The sequence below is a fragment of the Panulirus ornatus genome, chromosome 35, assembly GCF_036320965.1.
Source record: "Panulirus ornatus isolate Po-2019 chromosome 35, ASM3632096v1, whole genome shotgun sequence".
NCBI lineage: Eukaryota > Metazoa > Arthropoda > Malacostraca > Decapoda > Palinuridae > Panulirus > Panulirus ornatus.
In genome coordinates, this window is record NC_092258.1 from 1,365,882 (window position 1) to 1,387,987 (window position 22,106).

The 22,106-nt window shown below is 39.9% G+C and overlaps 1 protein-coding gene across 5 annotated transcripts in view; it reads right to left on the reverse strand.

Annotated features, from left to right (window-relative positions):
* Positions 1–22,106, reverse strand: part of LOC139760063 (uncharacterized) — a 67,277-nt gene that overhangs the window by 39,373 nt on the left and 5,798 nt on the right. For 3 of the 5 annotated variants that reach the window (XM_071682844.1, XM_071682843.1, XM_071682842.1), the window contains exons 4-8: positions 17,728–17,834; positions 10,746–10,822; positions 7,672–7,861; positions 3,345–3,490; positions 522–774 (exon numbers count right to left, since the gene is read on the reverse strand). In XM_071682844.1, the coding sequence (XP_071538945.1) occupies positions 522–774; positions 3,345–3,490; positions 7,672–7,861; positions 10,746–10,822; positions 17,728–17,834 (773 nt within the window). Of the gene's footprint in view, positions 1–521; positions 775–3,344; positions 3,515–7,671; positions 7,862–10,745; positions 10,823–17,727; positions 17,835–22,106 lie in introns of all 5 variants that reach the window. The other 2 variants (XM_071682841.1, XM_071682839.1) reach the window with 1 other exon arrangement.

Sequence of the window (22,106 nt, forward strand, 5' to 3'; positions counted from 1 at the left end):
CAGTCTAAAACATCCATTACGTAAATGACTGAGGAGGGAAATACACATTAATAATTTGTAAAAATTCCAATAAATAAAGCAGTTTGATTTATATGAATAATGTATACATATGTATATAAATGATGAAACACATATCATTCGAAAATAGAAAATTTTAATTATAACAAATGTATATAAATGACGAAACACATATCATTTGAAAATGGTAAATCATAACATAACTAACTGTTAAATGTGCATACATTATGATGTAAAGAGAGGAACATCATATGTTTGGAAGAATCACAGTCTGAACATTTATTCACTTGGAATTCATGAAAGTAAAGTTTCATTATTCTGACACATAAACATATAATTTTTTTCACAACAAAAAAGATCTGTTGATTCAAAAGGCAAAAACATATTGTTTTCATATTCACTGAAAAGTGCCACACTGGGGTACACAATGATTCTGCTGTAGTCAATGGTTTAATACTATACTTATTCCATCTTCAATAACTAAACTATGGATAATAGCTTACACTGCATTGGCATGGGACTATCACAAGCCCCACTTTCAGGTGTCTCAGAGGAGGCTGGACCCTCAGTTTGCTTTAGTAATGGTCCTTCTTCCTCAGTCCCACATAACGAGTCTCTACTTTTTTTTTTAGAGACTGATGTTTTTCTGGTATGAATAGAACGAGTTGAATGTTGATATCTTGGGGATGACGATATGGTGCGAGAAGATTGTGGGCATTTGGGGGATGTTGGAGTATCTTCTTTCTTTCCATGAAACTGGATAAAATAAAAGAAAGCTCAAACTAACGGTGATAACTGCCACTATAATGACACAATATCATTTACAGGGGATACAAAAAATCAATGACCAGATAAGGGTTCCTTTCAGAATTAAACAGACCATATTTGATTATAAAGATTATACTTGACAGTTTGAGACTGGATGTGAACAAATAAAGCCATTCTTCATCTATTCTTGATGCCACCTCGCAAACTGTAAAATGGCATTAAGTATGCAAAAAGAAATCAACAGACAAAAATTACAATTTAAAAGAAGTTTGCATAATGCAAAGCATGAATTAAAGTTTAAAAAAATCCAATGAGGCTAAAGAAAGTCAATAATGAAATGGAATCTATTAATCATAATAAATAAATGAATACTTGATTGCCTCTTCCTGCGTCATCAAGGTAGCGCCAGGAAACGGACAAAGAATGGCCCATCCACTCAAATACATAGATATATTTATAGATATATATCAGCTACCTCGCTAATGCAGGAAATGGCGAATAGTATGAAAAAAAAAAAAGATAATTTTTTTCATACTATTCGCCATTTCCCATGTTAGCGAGGTAGCGTTAAGAATGGAGGACTGAGCCTTTGAGGGAATATCCTCACTTAGCCCCCTTCTCTGTTCCTTCTTTTGGAAGATTAAAAACGAGAGGGGAGGATTTCCAGGCCCCTGCTTCCTCCCCTTTTAATCACCTTCTATGACACGTAGGGAATATGTGGGAAGTATTCTTTCTCCCTTATCCCCAGGGATATTATAATGTTCATCTATTTTATCATATTTTGTCGCTCTCTCCTGCATTAGCAAGGTAGCGCAAGGAAACATGTTAGAATGGCCCAACCCACCCACATACACATGTATATACATAAACGCCTACACACGCACATATACACACCAATACATTTCAAAGTATACATAAATATACATACACAGGATAAAACAACAATGGCCACATTCGTTCACACTCAGTCTCTAGCTGTCATATGTAATGCACTGAAACCACAGCTCCCTTTCCACATCCAGGCCCCACAAAACTTTCCATGGTTTACTCCAGACGCTTCGCATGCCCTGGTTCATTCCACTGACAGCACGTCAACCCTGGTATATCACATCATTCCAATTCACTCTATTCCTTGTACACCTTTAACCCTCCTGTATGTTCAGGCCCCGATCGCTCAAATTCTTTTTCACTCCATCCTTCCACCTTCAATTTGGTCTCCCACTTCTCCTCATTCCCTCCACCTCTGACACATATATCCTCTTTGTCAAACTTTCTTCACTCATTCTCTCCATGTGACCAAACCATTTCAAAACATCCTCTTCTACTCTCCCAACTACACTCTTTTTTATTACCACAAATCTCTCTTACCGTTTCATTACTTACTCGATCAAACTGCCTCACACCACATATTGTCCTCAAACATCTCATTTCCATCACATCCACCCTCATCCGCACAACCCTATCTATAGCTCATGCCTTGCAACCATATAACATTGTTGGAACCACTATTCCTTCAAACATACCCATTTTTGTTCTCTGAGATAACATTCCTGCCTTCCACATATCCTTCAATGCTCCCAGAACCTTCGCCCCCTTCCCCACCCTGTGACTCACTTCTGCTTCCATGGTTCCATCTGCTGCCAAATCCACTCCCAGATGTCTAAAACACTTCACTTCCTCTAGTTTTTCTCCATTCAAACTTACCTCCCAATTGACTTGTCCCTCAACCATACTGAACCTAATAACATTGCTCTTATTCACATTTACTCTCAGCTTTCTTCTTTCACACACTTTACCAAACTCAGTCACTGGCTTCTGCAGTTTCTCACCTGAATCAGCCATCAGCGCTGTATCATCAGCGAACAACAACTGACTCTTCCAAAGCCTTCTCATCCACAACAAACTGCATACTTGCCCCTCTCTCCAAAACTCTTGCATTCACCTCCCTAACAACCCCATCCATAAACAAATTAAACAACCATGGAGACATCATGCATCCCTGCTGCAAACTGACATTCACTGGGAACCAATCACTTTCCTCTCTTCCTACTCGTACATATGCCTTACATCCTTGATAACAACTCTTCACTGCTTCTGGCAACTTATTTGTACACCATATACTCTTAATACCTTCCACAGAGCATCTCTATCACCTCTATCACATGCCTTCTCCAGATCCATAAATGCTACATACAAATCCATTCGTTTTTCTACGTATTTCTCACATACATTCTTCAAAGCAAACACCTGATCCACACATCTTCTACTACTTCTGAAACCACACTGCTCTTCCCCAATCTGATGCTATGTACATGCCTCCACCCTCTTAATCAATACCCTCCATACAATTTCCCAGGAATACTCAACAAGCTTATATCTCTGTAATACGAACATTCACCTTTATCCCCTTTGCCTTTGTACAATAGCACTATACATGATAAAAGTATAGAATCATTATTCTTAAATACCAATATGCCTAACTCACCGATACACAAAGTAAAGGCTTTCAGTTTCAGAAAAGGCAAATCCTAACATAAAACACTTCAACTATTCCTTACCTCATATTTGCGCTTCTTTTTCAGTGACTGGAAGAGCTCTTCAACGGCAGCTTTTCTCTTTGGTTTTCTCTTCTGGTCAATTATTTCTACATCAAATATACTTTTCTTAATTGGAGTTGTTGTCTCTATCTCTAGGAGTTCCTCAGCTGAAATGTCATAATTATCTGTGCCTGAGAAAATGAGTTTTAATTCTGGAAAATCCTTATTTCAATCTTAGTCAGATCATACCATGGATACAGCTGCTCTAGGGCTTCCCATTCAGTTTTATCAGGCTATATGATTATTCAGAAATCTGCCCTACAATACAGCATGGTGGCCTCAATTATTACCAATAACAACTATTTGCAGATGGTTAGCCAACAACACACTACATAAACAAAAGTCTGTCACAGTGAAATATTTGCCATGACATGGAACCATCTATCTCATGGTTACCATCAGAAGGCATTGGCCCTGGTTTAGCTAAGCAGCAGATTGGATACACTTCTGTGGTGTAGCAGCTTTGAAGAATGTATGTGAGAAATACTTAGAAAAGCAAATGGATTTGTATGTAGCATTTATGGATCTAGAGAAGGCATATAATTGAGTTGATAGAGATGCTCTGTGGAAGGTATTAAGAATATATGGTGCGGGAGGCAAGTTGTTAGAAGCAGTGAAAAGTTTTTATCGAGGATGTAAGGCATGTGTTTGAGTAGGAAGAGAGGAAAGTAATTGGTTTTCAGTGAATGTCAGTTTGCGGCAGGGGTGTGTGATGTCTCCATGGTTGATTACTTAGTTTATGGATGGGGTTGTTAGGGAGGTGAATGCAAGACTTTTGGAGAGAGGGGCAAGTATGCAGTTTGTTGCGGATGAGAGAGCTTGGGAAGTGAGTCAGTTGTTGTTCGCTGATGATACAGTGCTGGTGGATGATTCAGGTGAGAAACTGCAGAAGCTGGTGACTGAAATTGGTAAAGTGTGTGAAAGAAAAAAGCTGAGAGTGAATGTGAATAAGAGCAAGGTAATTAGGTTTAGTATGGTTGAGGGACAAGTCAAGTGGGAGGTAAGTTTGAATGGAGAAAAACTGGAGGAAGTGAAGTGTTTTAGATATCTGGGAGTGGATTTGGCAGCAGATGGAACCATGGAAGCTGAAGTGAGTCACAGGGTGGGGGAGGGGGCGAAAGTTCTGGGAGCATTGAAAAATGTGTGGAAGGTGAGAACATTATCTCGGAAAGCAAAAATGGGTACGTTTGAAGGAATAGCAGCTCCAACAATGTTATGTGGTTGCGAGGCGTGGGCTATAGATAGAGTTGTGCGGATGAAGGTGGATGTGCTGGAAATGAGATGTTTGAGGACAATATGTGGTGTGAGGTGGTTTGATCGAGTAAGTAATGAAAGGGTAAGAGAAATGTGTGGTAATAAAAAGAGTTTGGTTGAGAGAGCAGAAGAGGGTGTTTTGAAATGGTTTGGTCACATGGAGAGAATGAGTGAGGAAAGAATGACCAAGAGGATATATGTGTCAGAGGTGGAGGGAACCAGAAGTGAGAGACCAAATTGGAGGTGGAAAGATGGAGTGAAAAAGATGCTGAATAATTGGGGCCTGAACATGCAGGAGGGTGAAATGTGTGCAAGGAATAGAGGGAATTGGAATGATGTGGTATACCGGGGTCGACGTGCTGTCAATGGATTGAACTAGGGCATGTGAAGCGTCTGGGGTAAACCATGGAAAGTTCTGAGGGGCCTGGATGTGGAAAGGGAGCTGTGGTTTCGGTGCATTATACATGACAGCTAGAAACTGAGTGTGAACGAATGTGGCCTTTGTTGACTTTTCCTACCACTACCTTGCACACATGCAGGGGTAGGGCATTGTTATTTCATGTGTGGCAGGGTAGTGATGGGAATGAATAAGGGCAGACAGTATGAATTATGTACATGTGTATATATGTATATGTCTGTGTGTGTGTATATATATACATATTATTATTTTTTTTTTTTGCCGCTGTCTCCCGCGTTTGCGAGGTAGCCCAAGGAAACAGACGAAAGAAATGGCCCAACCCACCCCCATACACATGTATATACATACACGTCCACACACGCACATATACATACCTACACAGCTTTCCATGGTTTACCCCAGACGCTTCACATGCCTTGATTCAATCCACTGACAGCACGTCAACCCCGGTATACCACATCGCTCCAATTCACTCTATTCCTTGCCCTCCTTTCACCCTCCTGCATGTTCAGGCCCCGATCACACAAAATCTTTTTCACTCCATCTTTCCACCTCCAATTTGGTCTCCCTCTTCTCCTCGTTCCCTCCACCTCCGACACATATATTCTCTTGGTCAATCTTTCCTCACTCATTCTCTCCATGTGCCCGAACCATTTCAAAATACCCTCCTCTGCTCTCTCAACCATGCTCTTTTTATTTCCACACATCTCTCTTACCCTTACGTTACTTACTCGATCAAACCACCTCACACCACACAATGTCCTCAAACATCTCATTTCCAGCACATCCATCCTCTTGTGCACAACTCTATCCATAGCCCACGCCTCACAACCATATAACATTGTTGGAACCACTATTCCTTCAAACATACCCATTTTTGCTTTCCGAGATAATGTTCTCGACTTCCACACATTCTTCAAGGCTCCCAGAATTTTCGCCCCCTCCCCCACCCTATGATCCACTTCCGCTTCCATGGTTCCATCCGCTGCCAGATCCACTCCCAGATATCTAAAACACTTCACTTCCTCCAGTTTTTCTCCATTCAAACTCACCTCCCAATTGACTTGACCCTCAACCCTACTGTACCTAATAACCTTGCTCTTATTCACATTTACTCTTAACTTTCTTCTTTCACACACTTTACCAAACTCAGTCACCAGCTTCTGCAGTTTCTCACATGAATCAGCCACCAGCGCTATATCATCAGCGAACAACAACTGACTCACTTCCCAAGCTCTCTCATCCCCAACAGACTTCATACTTGCCCCTCTTTCCAAAACTCTTGCATTCACCTCCCTAACAACCCCATCCATAAACAAATATATATATATACATATATAGCGTCAATGAGATGTCCTTGATTAGTACTCAATTAAGTTCAAAATGAGTCTTCTTTTGAGATAAAACCCTTCTTTTAATCCAACAGAGGACCAAGATACAATAGTTACAGCAGAGAACAGATAATTTAATCCATTAAATGGGTATATGACCTACGAAATATAATGATGACAACGCCATCAATTTCTTTGTAAGTGTTGAAATCTCAAAGGTTTCAAGATTATGAGGTGATACAAGATTTTATGCACACTTGATGTCTTTCAGCAATGCTTAAGGAATTTTCATTTCAAGAGCTGGGAAAATATAGCTTTTAAGGACAGCATTTAAAGACCCAAAACCCATATTCTGAATCATTATATAGCCTTTGACTGAAATGAGCTCAAGCACATGATCTTGGTAGTCTGCAGAACGGAAACTTAAAGTCTTTGAACCAATATTAGATAACACTGATCTCAATAACCTAAATGACAAATATGATACATACTTTTCACGTAAAAGCAGTTGGGTAAAAGATTATAAAATGAACAATGAAATTTGGAGAAAATTAATTCATCTAATAGTAAGAGAGCCAATTGCAAGTAGTCTATTACAACATGCCAATGCTGTTTGGATTGATGGATATTCTTTAGATACATATACTGTCAGTTTCTCTTCACTAATCCCCTCCATGTCTTGAAACCATTACAACATACCCCATATAGCTATCTCAGTCATACTTAGCTTACTAACACACCTCTCTTTTATGATCTTATTACTTTCCCTCCTCATAGCCACCCTCTTTCATACATTTTTAATCAGGGTCTGTTACTCAAATTCACACATGCAGATTGGGATTATCAAGCATATTCATGGCCCTCAAAGACACTGATATCTCTTTCCACACATTTCTCAATGCACCCAGGACTATTGTCCCCTTGTCCACTGTATGATTCACTTCAACTCCTTAGATACATCTGCTGCCATGTCCATTCCTAGGTGTCTAAAACCCTACACTCTCTCCAGGTTCTCTCCATTTGAACCATATGTCTCTCCCCCCAACTAAACTTCACATTGCTTCTCAGGTTAATGATATCAATTGCCCTTTTTTACCTATCTGTGTGCTGGAAACCTAAAATATCACATCTGAAAATAAGAAAGAAACAAATGCTTCTCTGTGCAGACTCCTCACATATCCCTTACTCAATTTCTTACCATTAGTCTAACACATAATGAAGAAGAACCAAACAAGCACTCGATAACATGTGCTCCAGCATATCTACAAAGGTAAGTATCACACACCCTTAATGGTATCAACACAGTGTTGATCTGGTTCTGGACTTGATGATCTTGAATCTGTGGAACTAGCAGTGGTAGCAGCAGGTGACAGTAGCATCAGTTCCTCATCATCTGGTCCTAAATGCTTGCAAGGGCTGCTACTGCTACTGGAATCATCCAGACCTCCATCTACCTCATTTAATCCTCGAGGAGACTGTTAAACATATTTCTGAGGTTACATCTATAAGGCTTTTACTAAAGATACAAAGCCATGTACATATATACACATGTACATATTCATACTTGCTTACCTACATCCATGCCCTGATACACACATGCCCTGATTCAATCCACTGACAGCACGTCAACCTCGGTATACCACATCGATCCAATTCACTCTATTCCTTGCCCGCCTTTCACCCCTGCATGTTCAGGCCCCGATCACTCAAAATCTTTATCATTCCATCTTTCCACCTCCAATTTGGTCTCCCACTTCTCCTCGTTCCCTCCACCTCCAACACATATATCCTCTTGGTCAATCTTTCCTCACTCATTTTCTCCATGTGCCCAAACCATTTCAAAACACCCTCTTCTGCTCTCTCAACCACGCTCTTTTTATTTCCACACATCTCTCTTACCCTTACATTACTTACTCGATCAAAACACCTCACACCACACATTGTCCTCAAACATCTCATTTCCAGCACATCCACCCTCCTGTGCACAACTCTATCCATAGCCCACGCCTCGCAACCATACAACATTGTTGGAACCACTATTCCTTCAAACATACCCATTTTTGCTTTCCGAGATAATGTTCTCGACTTCCACACATTCTTCAAGGCTCCCAGGATTTTCGCCCCCTCCCCACCCTATGATTCACTTCTACTTCCATGGTTCCATCTGCTGCCAGATCCACACCCAGATATCTAAAACACTTTACTTCCTCCAGTTTATCTCCATTCAAACTTACCTCCCAATTGACTTGACCCTCAACCCTACTGTACCTAATAACCTTGCTCTTATTCACATTTACTCTTAACTTTCTTCTTTCACACACTTTACCAAACTCAGTCACCAGCTTCTGCAGTTTCTCACATGAATCAGCCACCAGCACTGTATCATCAGTGAACAACAACTGACTCACTTCCCAAGCTCTCTCATCCACAACAGACTTCATACTTGCCCCTCTTTCCAAACCTCTTGCATTCACCTCCCTAACAACCCCATCCATAAACAAATTAAACAACCATGGAGACATCACACACCTCTGCCGCAAACCTACATTCACTGAGAACCAATCACTTTCCTCTATTCCTACACATACACATGCCTTACATCCTCGATAAAAACTTTTCACTGCTTCTAACAACTTGCCTCCCACACCATATATTCTTAATACCTTCCACAGAGCATCTCTATAATACCCTCCCATACAATTTGCCAGGAATACTCAACAAACTTATACCTCTGTAATTTGAGCACTCACTCTTATCCCCTTTGCCTTTGTACAATGGCACTATGCACGCATTCTGCCAATCCTCAGGCACCTCACCATGAGTCATAAATACATTAAATAACCTTACCAACCAGTCAACAATACAGTCACCCCCTTTTTTAATAAATTCCACTGCAATACCATCCAAACCTGCTGCCTTGCCGGCTTTCATCTTCCGCAAAGCTTTTACTACCTCTTCTCTGTTTACCAAATCATTTTCCCTAACCCTCTCACTTTGCACACCACCTCGACCAAAACACCCTATATCTGCCACTCTATCATCAAACACATTCAACAAACCTTCAAAATACTCACTCCATCTCCTTCTCACATCACCACTACTTGTTATCACCTCCCCATTTGCGCCCTTCACTGAAGTTCCCATTTGCTCCCTTGTCTTACGCACTTTATTTACCTCCTTCCAGAACATCTTTTTATTCTCCCTAAAATTTAATGATACTCTCTCACCCCAACTCTCATTTGCCCTCTTTTTCACCTCTTGCACCTTTCTCTTGACCTCCTGTCTCTTTCTTTTATACATCTCCCACTCAATTGCATTTTTTCCCTGCAAAAATCGTCCAAATGCCTCTCTCTTCTCTTTCACTAATAATCTTACTTCTTCATCCTACCACTCACAACCCTTTCTAATCAACCCACCTCCCACTCTTCTCATGCCACAAGCATCTTTTGCGCAATCCATCACTGATTCCCTAAATACATCCCATTCCTCCCCCACTCCCCTTACTTCCATTGTTCTCACCTTTTTCCATTCTGTACTCAGTCTCTCCTGGTACTTCCTCACACAAGTCTCCTTCCCAAGCTCACTTACTCTCACCACCCTCTTCACCCCAACATTCACTCTTCTTTTCTGAAAACCCATACAAATCTTCACCTTAGCCTCCACAAGATAATGATCAGACATCCCTCCAGTTGCACCTCTCAGCACATTAACATCCAAAAGTCTCTCTTTCGTGCGCCTGTCAATTAACACGTATTCCAATAACGCTCTCTGGCCATTTCTCCTACTTACATACGTATACTTATGTATATCTCGCTTTTTAAACCAGGTATTCCCAATCACCAGTCCTTTTTCAGCACATAAATCTACAAGCTCTTCACCATTTCCATTTACAACACTGAACACCCCATGTATACCAATTACTTCCTCAACTGCCACATTACTCACCTTTGCATTCAAATCACCCATCACTATAACCCGGTCTCGTGCATCAAAACCACTAACACACTCATTCAGCTGCTCCCAAAACACTTGCCTAATGATATATAAAAGAAAACATTCAGACATACAACCTGAGTTACTGAGGTAATTCATAGAGTAAATTTTTCCTGATGCATGAGTTCATTCAAAATTTCTTTAAAATCAAATATTAATAGATCAGCATCAATTCCATATAGCCACCAGTTATCTCCCTCAGAAGTATAAAATTTTCTGAATTCTGTGAGTGGTAACTACAAAGGAGATGCAAATTATATATGTCCATTAACATATAAAACAACATAAAGACAAACATACAGAAAGAGACATGTCCAGCATGACAATTGTATGAAGTTGTAACTGTGGAAATAAAATTCACAGTACCTTTGGCTCAACCTTTGTAAGAGCTCCGGAGCGGACAACCTTTGTCACACCATCAAAAAACAGGACCTCATATTGATCTGAAAATATTTTAAATGTTACCTAAAAGTTATGTTCTGTCATTTCTTCAAAAATATAAACCAGAGTAATGCTATTTCTTCCATCAATTCTTACTGTCAGCAGTATAATCTTATTTCTAAAACTATCAATGAATTTCCAAAGTTGAGGATTAGCTGCTGCACTGCTTCATTTTTTTACTCAAGTTATGGTCCGAGCTTATGTATATATATATATATATATATATATATATATATATATATTTTTTTTTTTTTTTTTTTTTTTTTTTTTTTTTTTTTATACTTTGTCGCTGTCTCCCGCGTTTGCGAGGTAGCGCAAGGAAACAGACGAAAGAAATGGCCCAACCCCCCCCCCCCCCCCATACACATGTACATACACACGTCCACACACGCAAATATACATACCTACACAGCTTTCCATGGTTTACCCCAGACGCTTCACATGCCTTGATTCAATCCACTGACAGCACGTCAACCCCTGTATACCACATGACTCCAATTCACTCTATTCCTTGCCCTCCTTTCACCCTCCTGCATGTTCAGGCCCCGATCACACAAAATCTTTTTCACTCCATCTTTCCACCTCCAATTTGGTCTCCCTCTTCTCCTCGTTCCCTCCACCTCCGACACATATATCCTCTTGGTCAATCTCTCCTCACTCATTCTCTCCATGTGCCCAAACCATTTCAAAACACCCTCTTCTGCTCTCTCAACCACGCTCTTTTTATTTCCACACATCTCTCTTACCCTTACGTTACTTACTCGATCAAACCACCTCACACCACACATTGTCCTCAAACATCTCATTTCCAGCACATCCATCCTCCTGCGCACATCTCTATCCATAGCCCACGCCTCGCAACCATACAACATTGTTGGAACCACTATTCCCTCAAACATACCCATTTTTGCTTTCCGAGATAATGTTCTCGACTTCCACACATTTTTCAAGGCTCCCAAAATTTTCGCCCCCTCCCCCACCCTATGATCCACTTCCGCTTCCATGGTTCCATCCGCTGACAGATCCACTCCCAGATATCTAAAACACTTCACTTCCTCCAGTTTTTCCCCATTCAAACTCACCTCCCAATTGACTTGACCCTCACCCCTACTGTACCTAATAACCTTGCTCTTATTCACATTTACTCTCAACTTTCTTCTTCCACACACTTTACCAAACTCAGTCACCAGCTTCTGCAGTTTCTCACATGAATCAGCCACCAGCGCTGTATCATCAGCGAACAACAACTGACTCACTTCCCAAGCTCTCTCATCCCCAACAGACTTCATACTTGCCCCTCTTTCCAGGACTCTTGCATTTACCTCCCTTACAACCCCATCCATAAACAAATTAAACAACCATGGAGACATCACACACCCCTGCCGCAAACCTACATATATATATATATATATATATATATAAACCTATATATATATATATATATATATATTATCCCTGGGGATAGGGGAGAAAGAATACTTCCCACGTATTCCCTGCGTGTCGTAGAAGGCGACTAAAAGGGGAGGGAGCGGGGGGCTGGAAATCCTCCCCTCTCGTTTTTTTTAATTTTCCAAAAGAAGGAACAGAGAATTGGGCCAGGTGAGGGTATTCCCTCAAAGGCCCAGTCCTCTGTTCTTAACGCTACCTCGCTAATGCGGGAAATGGCGAATAGTTTGAAAGAAAAAGAAAGATATATATATATATATATATATTATCCCTATGGATAGGGGAGAAAGAATACTTCTCACGTATTTCCTGCGTGTCGTAGAAGTCGACTAAAAGGGAAGGGAGCGGGGGGCTGGAAATCCTCCCCTCTCGTTTATAATTTTCCAAAAGAAGGAACAGAGAAGGGGGCCAAGTGAGGATATTCCCTCAAAGGCTCAGTCCTCTGTTCTTAACGCTACCTCGCTAACGCGGGAAATGGCAAATAGTATGAAATATATATATATATATATATATATATATATATATATATATATATATATATATATATATATATATATATATCATCCCTGGGGATAGGGGATTAAGAATACTTCCCACGTATTCCCTGCGTGTCGTAGAAGGTGACTAAAAGGGGAGGGAGCGGGGGGCTGGAAATCCTCCCCTCTCGTTTTTTTTAATTTTCCAAAAGAAGGAACAGAGAATTGGGCCAGGTGAGGGTATTCCCTCAAAGGCCCAGTCCTCTGTTCTTAACGCTACCTCGCTAATGCGGGAAATGGTGAATAGTTTGAAAGAAAGAGAAAGATATATATATATATATATATATATATATATATATATATATATATATATATATATATATATATATATATATATAACCACTACTTGTTATCACCTCCCCATTTGCGCCCTTCACTGAAGTTCCCATTTGCTCCCTTGTCTTACGCACTTTATTTACCTCCTTCCAGAACATCTTTTTATTCTCCCTAAAATTTAATGATACTCTCTCACCCCAACTCTCATTTGCCCTCTTTTTCACCTCTTGCACCTTTCTCTTGACCTCCTGTCTCTTTCTTTTATACATCTCCCACTCAATTGCATTTTTTCCCTGCAAAAATCGTCCAAATGCCTCTCTCTTCTCTTTCACTAATAATCTTACTTCTTCATCCCACCACTCACTACCCTTTCTAATCAACCCACCTCCCACTCTTCTCATGCCACAAGCATCTTTTGTGCAATCCATCACTGATTCCCTAAATACATCCCATTCCTCCCCCACTCCCCTTACTTCCATTGTTCTCACCTTTTTCCATTCTGTACTCAGTCTCTCCTGGTACTTCCTCACACAAGTCTCCTTCCCAAGCTCACTTACTCTTACCACCCTCTTCACCCCAACATTCACTCTTCTTTTCTGAAAACCCATACAAATCTTCACCTTAGCCTCCACAAGATAATGATCAGACATCCCTCCAGTTGCACCTCTCAGCACATTAACATCCAAAAGTCTCTCTTTCGCACGCCTGTCAATTAACACGTAATCCAATAACGCTCTCTGGCCATCTCTCCTACTTACATATGTATACTTATGTATATCTCGCTTTTTAAACCAGGTATTCCCAATCACCAGTCCTTTTTCAGCACATAAATCTACAAGCTCTTCACCATTTCCATTTACAACACTGAACACCCCATGTATACCAATTATTCCCTCAACTGCCACATTACTAACCTTTGCATGTGAGAAGGAGGTGGAGTGAGTATTTTGAAGGTTTGTTGAATGTGTCTGATGATAGAGTGGTAGATATAGGGTGTTTTGGTCGAGGTGGTGTGCAAAGTGAGAGGGTTAGGGAAAATGATTTGGTAAACAGAGAAGTGGTAGTAAAAGCTTTGCGGAAGATGAAAGCCGGCAAGGCAGCAGGTTTGGATGGTATTGCAGTGGAATTTATTAAAAAAGGGGGTGACTGTATTATTGACTGGTTGGTAAGGTTATCTAATGTATGTATGACTCATGGTGAGGTGCCTGAGGATTGACGGAATGCGTGCATAGTGCCATTGTACAAAGGCAAAGGGGATAAGAGTGAGTGCTCAAATTACAGAGGTATAAGTTTGTGACTGGTGACTGAGTTTGGTAAAGTGTGTGAAAGAAGAAAGTTAAGAGTAAATGTGAATAAGAGCAAGGTAATTAGGTACAGTAGGGTTGAGGGTCAAGTCAATTGGGAGGTAAGTTTGAATGGAGAAAAACTGGAGGAAGTAAAGTGTTTTAGATATCTGGGAGTGGATCTGGCAGCGGATGGAACCATGGAAGCGGAAGTAGATCATAGGGTGGGGGAGGGGGCGAAAATTCTGGGAGCCTTGAAGAATGTGTGGAAGGCGAGAACATTATCTCGGAAACCAAAAATGGGTATGTTTGAAGGAATAGTGGTTCCAACAATGTTGTATGGTTGCGAGGCGTGGGCTATGGATAGAGTTGTGCACAGGAGGATGGATGTGCTGGAAATGAGATGTTTGAGGACAATGTGTGGTGTGAGGTTGTTTGATCGAGTAAGTAACATAACGGTAAGAGAGATGCGTGGAAATAAAAAGAGCGTGGTTGAGAGAGCAGAAGAGGGTGTTCTGAAATGGTTTGGGCACATGGAGAGAAAGAGTGATGAAAGATTGACCAAGAGGATATATGTGTCGGAGGTGGCGGGAACGAGGAGAAGAGGGAGACCAAATTGGAGGTGGAAAGATGGAGTGAAAAAGATTTTGTGTGATCGGGGCCTGAACATGCAGGAGGGTGAAAGGAGGGCAAAGAATAGAGTGAATTGGAGCGATGTGGTATACCGGGGTTGACGTGCTGTCATTGGATTGAATCAAGGCATGTGTATGGGGGTGGGTTGGACCATTTCTTTCGTCTGTTTCCTTGCGCTACCTCGCAAACGCGGGAGACAGCGACAAAAAAAAAAAAATATGCTATTATCTTTTCTGAAAAGCAGTTTTCTAACTGTACAAATTATCACTTGAGGCTTTAGTCCTTCGTTAGATGAGGCACAGAATGGCTTAGTGAACCCTAAAATCATGGCAAAAAACATGAATGAATATTAATGGGAACAAAGAAACTGCTCACATGCAATTCCATAATTAGACACATAGCTGGCACAGGCAGCAAAATAAAGCTTCAACCCTACAAATATCATAAGGATTCTGATCAATGAATTGTAGTAAAACATTATAGGGAAAAGAATGGAGGTATTCATTTTAAAGGGGCCTTCAGTAATGAAAAGAATCAATCAAGTATCAAAACTGCTTTTTTGAATGGAAGATCACTCATTGATGATGTCTAAAGCAGGATATGATCATTTCTATTGTTAATATTCAAGTTACCCTTAAAATCATATATATTCAAATAATATAACTTCCTACATCTACCATCTTCAACTTTGTCCTCTCTTGAATTCTATTGATCAAAGACATACTTGCAAACATATCTTGTGGGAATCAATTCTGGGGCATGTGTTCCTACTTTAACCATATCATAATAATCAAATTTGATGCATCAGTTCCTTCACCCCTTGAGCAGGCATTTGAAATTCATGTGCTTCCTCAAAAATGGATGTTTTCCAAGAAAAAGGAAAAAAAAAAAATCTCATGAAATAAAAGAACATCATATAAATAAAAAAACAAAGAAAAACAAGTGATATAGGCCTTAACTTTCCTAAGGTGAAACATAAGAGAATAAAAACTTCTGTGGGAGCACACTGCTGAGCCAGGTTTAAATACTACACAGCATAATGTTGACAATCTTGATTGTCAACACCTCATTAATGTAGGGTTCTAATGCACTTAGTTCTTTTTTTCTTTCAACGAATAAATTTTTACAATTAAACAATTATTGATTGATGTCCTCTACACTCAGCATTCTACTTTTACATTCTGCCCACACCATGGCTGAAGGATAACTGAAGAATTCATGTGTAACATTTGTATAAAGAGGCCTGACATCTCACACCACCACCATATATCAGCTGAAATTTGAATGTTGACATTAAAGCGTAAATTGCAGATCTACATGCAGTCTATTTTAGCAGACTATATAGATATACTTAAAGTCTGATTAATGGGTAAAGATTACAGCTTCACATTTCATCTCCATAACACTTATAACAGGGTTTATGTTGTTCAAAGAAATGTTACTTTAATCAAATTCACATGCTCTTTGATATAAGAAACAATGTTAACTCAGAATGTGGCTAAAAGGCCCTCCTTATGAAAAACAAAGAATTCCTAACGAAAAATGGAACAAGTCTCAGTGAGTACAAACAGTGCTGGACACATTCCTCAGTACCCTTTGCAGTTATTGTTTTACTTACTTAACTTTAGATACATCAAGTTCATGAAATTAAAGCATAAAAACAATTCTATTTCTTTTCCATGAAACACAATTTTTAGCTGTTTTAAAAATATATCTTGCTGCAATTTACTATTGTCATCAAAGAGTTGCATTTTCTTTAAATGTTCTTCATTACTTATTTTTCCAAAGCTTTTTAGGTTCTGAGAAGCTTTTTCCTCCTGGACATATGAGCCTGGATGAATTAGCTGAAGGGAAGGATGATCAACATCTAAAGTGGGAAGGAACTGGTCAATCTTCTTAGCCATGTGGTTCCTCGTAATATAGGTGAATACATGAGGAATTTCTAAACTGCAGACTAAATAAACCATGAATGATTCTTGTATTTATGATTCATAATCATAAACTTATAATTAGGTCATATATGATTTTTCTTATTCTTTGGTGAAAGGTCTCATACAGAAAAGGCTTTTCTATACCATCAAATCACATCAAAATGTATGCTGGTAGTTAGGCATGGCATGAGGTCATCTGGATCTGTGCTACTGTTGTGTGTCCAAAAAGTCTTTATTCTCTTAAGATTTCTTTCCCCTGTGAGCCAAAAACAGAAGCTTCTTCACCCTATCAGTTTCCCTCACCTCAGAGGCTGGAGTAACAAGCACTTCTCTAACTATTAACTTGCTCCTTACAGTACAATACAACAATTCTTTTCAAAGACCAATATTTTTAGAACTCTAGAGTGAGTTGGAGCGATGTGGTATACCGGGGTTGACGTGCTGTCGGTGGATTGAAGCAGGGCATGTGAAGCATCTGGGGTAAACCGTGGAAGGCTGTGTAGGTATGTATATTTGCGTGTGTGGACGTATGTATATACATGTGTATGGGGGGGGTTGGGCCATTTCTTTCGTCTGTTTCCTTGCGCTACCTCGCAAATGCGGGAGACAGCGACAAAGTATAATAAAAAAAATAAAATATAAAAATATCTTTTCAGTCAGCACTTACTTCATATCATCCAAATCCTATTCACTTCATGCATCTTGAAAAAAGATAAAATTCCGCATGCATTTCTTGTAAAGAAATTTGCAACTGGTTCACAATCTTTCATGCTAACTTCAGTACAGAAAGGGAAACACTTACCATCTCCAAATATCTTTGTAACTCTGGCCTGGTAGCGTTTCCCATCAGCAGCCCAGCGTGCAGTTACTCTATCCCCAACACGAAAGTGACTGCTCCTTTTATCTTTCCTAAAGAGAATGAAAAAAAATATATAAATTCAACCACAGTTTTCTATCAATTGTGCAACATCAACAGAAAATACTTCTGATAAGTTGTAATCATAAGGGATCTTTTCATCAAACGAGTGCAATTAAGAGTGATTTGGGAATACCTGCATATGCCTTTAGTACCCTACTCAGGAAGGACCAAATGGGGATCTACATATGCTCTTGTTTATGAACCTCCATCCACTAAAAATTAACAGGAATGGACTTCGTGATATATGCATCTTGGATAACCCAATTCCACTTGCAAATTATCATATATTAAGGATATTTTCCTGTCTTTGAGAGTTTGCATTCCAGGGCTGATTCCCAGTTGTATTGACAGGATGGATGACTACAAACAGACAAATTAGTAGTGAACAATTTCTATTCAAGTATCAATGAGATTGTTTCTAACCCAGGCATTATATCTTATGGAGCTATCAGCCTATCTATCTATCTAATATCTCTAGCGTCTATTCCCTCTGGAAACTCCCATCAAGGGGGTGCCCATGGCAAAAGAGTTTCCACTTATCCTTCCTTACATGCCTCCTGTGAATACACTATTCCACACATTCTTCCACTAGTTATCTCCCTCTAGTGCTCTTCCACAGTATTTCTCCATGTCACAGGAGGTCTTCCTCTCACACCAACCCCTTTAATCGTACTAGCATGCATTCTCCTTGTAAACTCCCAATGTTGCATTCTTTGCACATTACCAAACCACCTCAAAGTACTAAGTTCCACCCACTCTTCCATTCCACAATTCATTCACTCTGCATTCCGTCATATCAAACCTTATATACACTCTCTCATTACTTTCTTCAATCTATTTATTCATACCACTTCCTCCTCTCAAATATTAATTTCCACAGCCTGGATTCTCGACCTCTGTGACTCAATCCATGTCCATTTATTGGTTACATAGGTCAGGGTCAGGAGGACTATGCTGTCCCTTAATACTCCACTTCCATGCTTACACCACTATCCTTCATTATTCTATCATGTGACCCAATGACTCTTCTATCTTGTACTGCTCTCTCCCTTATCTCTCCTTCCATATCACCAAACCTATCCAAGATAGCTCCCAAATACTTAAATTCTGCCACCTCTTCCAGTCTTTCTCCCTCCATATCTATAACACAGTTTAGTACATTTTCTTCTCTCACTCTATATGGCTTTACAAAATCTATATCTTCACTCTTTCCTTTCAAATGCCATTACTTCTCCGGATCAGCCCTTTACAAATAATCTTCGAAATCATGAAAAGGTTGACAGTATGTCTTGATTATTTCATCAAATACATAACAAACAAATGCAACTAACTTCCATGGTATCAAAACTCAGAAACATAGGAAAACCCCTACTCCAAATGTAAAAACAAGACTTATGCAAATACACCAAAAAAGAGTATCATATGCATGACTGATTTCATATGAATTCAATCTTTATCTAATGACTAAGGAAGATACACCACTGCTAACTTACTCATGTCTGCAGATTTTGTACAACTTAAAACAACTAAACAAGACATTCGTAAGTTTGAAAATAAAGTTCTCGAGACAAAAAAAAAAATTCAGGATGAAATACAGCATTACACCAATAAAAAGACCAAGTGACTAATCAAGATAACAATGTTGATGTTGAATGTAAAAAATTCAAGTCCACAAATCTAAATCAACCACAAAACTGTCCAGAAAGTGCTACTAATGCCATAGCATTCTCTAGCAGGTATACCTTTGCTACATGTGCATCACACTATGGCTCACACATATACCTTCATGCTTACAACCACCTTTTTTCAATAATGTAGCTATCATATGCTGTGGGTACTGTATTTGTTTTTAAGATAAAAGTGGCAACAGTTTATAGAAGCTATCATATCTGGTAACTTATCATCAGTGAGTATGGAGACTTGCTCAGAAACATTTTCTGTAGCCTATAAGACTCTGTTACAGAAGTACTGTAATGATTACCTATTTGTATTGTACAGGGATGGAATTATACACTCATAGGGTCACAGTCTCTTGAATATTCTCTTCTATCATACAGATTGTTAAATTTTGGTACACTGTCTGCATTAACCATGCCCTCAGTCACTATTCCATTCATCCACCACTCTTGTACTATAAAAGTATTTATTTACGTCTGCATTAACCATGCCCTCAGTCATTCTATTCCATTCATCCACCACTCTTGTACTACAAAAGTATCTATTCACATCTTTTTTAAGAAGATTCTGGCTCAAATACATGTTATGTCCTCTAGTTGATCTATTCCTACACCTCTTGAAGTACTGCTCACTATCCATATCATGGATCTACTTAAAAGAATTAAATGTTGTGATCAGGTTACCCCTCACTCTTCTAGCTTCCATGGTTGACAAATCTAAAGCCTTTAACCTTTCCCTATACATTAGCTCTCTTAATTCTGGTCCCATCTTTGTTGTCCTGTTTTGGACTCTCTCTATTTGCTCTTTGTGCTTCTATAGGTTATAATGGCTGGTACGATATGAACAGCTTGCTAAATATTTCCTTATTTATATATGGGAGGGTATTGATTGAGAGGATGAAGGCATGTACAGAGCATCAGATCGGGGAAGAGCAGTGTGGTTTCAGAAGTGGTAGAGGATGTGTGGATCAGGTGTTTGCTTTGAAGAATGTATGTGAGAAATACTTAGAAAAGCAAATGGATTTGTATGTAGCATTTATGGATCTGGAGAACGCATATGATAGAGTTGATAGAGATGCTCTGTGGAAGGCATTAAGAATATATGGTGTGGGAGGAAAGTTGTTAGAAGCAGTGAAAAGTTTTTATCGAGGATGTAAGGCATGTGTACGTGTAGGAAGAGAGGAAAGTGATTGGTTCTCAGTGAATGTAGGTTTGCGGCAGGGGTGTGTGATGTCTCCATGGTTGTTTAATTTGTTTATGGATGGGGTTGTTAGGGAGGTAAATGCAAGTTTTGGAAAGAGGGGCAAGTATGAAGTCTGTTGGGGATGAGAGAGCTTGGGAAGTGAGTCAGTTGTTGTTCGCTGATGATACAGCGCTGGTGGCTGATTCATGTGAGAAACTGCAGAAGCTGGTGACTGAGTTTGGTAAAGTGTGTGGAAGAAGAAAGTTAAGAGTAAATGTGAATAAGAGCAAGGTTATTAGGTACAGTAGGGTTGAGGGTCAAGTCAATTGGGAGGTGAGTTTAAATGGAGAAAAACTGGAGGAAGTGAAGTGTTTTAGATATCTGGGAGTGGATCTGGCAGCGGATGGAACCATGGAAGCGGAAGTGGATCATAGGGTGGGGGAGGGGGCGAAAATTCTGGGGGCCTTGAAGAATGTGTGGAAGTTGAGAACATTATCTCGGAAAGCAAAAATGGGTATGTTTGAAGGAATAGTGGTTCCAACAATGTTGTATGGTTGCGAGGCGTGGGCTATGGATAGAGTTGTGCGCAGGAGGGTGGATGTGCTGGAAATGAGATGTTTGAGGACAATGTGTGGTGTGAGGTGGTTTGATCGAGTGAGTAACGTAAGGGTAAGAGAGATGTGTGGAAATAAAAAGAGCGTGGTTGAGAGAGCAGAAGAGGGTGTTTTGAAGTGGTTTGGGCACATGGAGAGAATGAGTGAGGAAAGATTGACCAAGAGGATATATGTGTCGGAGGTGGAGGGAACGAGGAGAAGAGGGAGACCAAATTGGAGGTGGAAAGATGGAGTGAAAAAGATTTTGTGTGATCGGGGCCTGAACATGCAGGAGGGTGAAAGGAGGGCAAGGAATAGAGTGAATTGGAGCGATGTGGTATACCGGGGTTGACGTGCTGTCAGTGGATTGAATCAAGGCATGTGAAGCGTCTGGGGTAAACCATGGAAAGCTGTGTAGGTATGCATATTTGCGTGTGTGGACGTATGTATATACATGTGTATGGGGGGGTTGGGCCATTTCTTTCGTCTGTTTCCTTGCGCTACCTCGCAAACGCGGGAGACAGCGACAAAGTATAATAAAAAAAAAAAAAAAAAAATATTATATACTTCTAAGCTATTCTGATATTTGCCAGCAGGCAGTTTACCTCTTTAAATGTTCTTCTTATGTGGGACTCTGGTGACAGGCTGGGGCTATCTTGACTCCCAAGTCTCTCTCACACAAACAATCCTGAAGTCTATGTCTTGATAGATAACAATCATTCACAGGTTTTCTTTTAATCTGTCCCATCCTCATTACTTTACATTTGTTCAAGATGAATTTCATCATACAAGAATAAGATCAACTTTGGA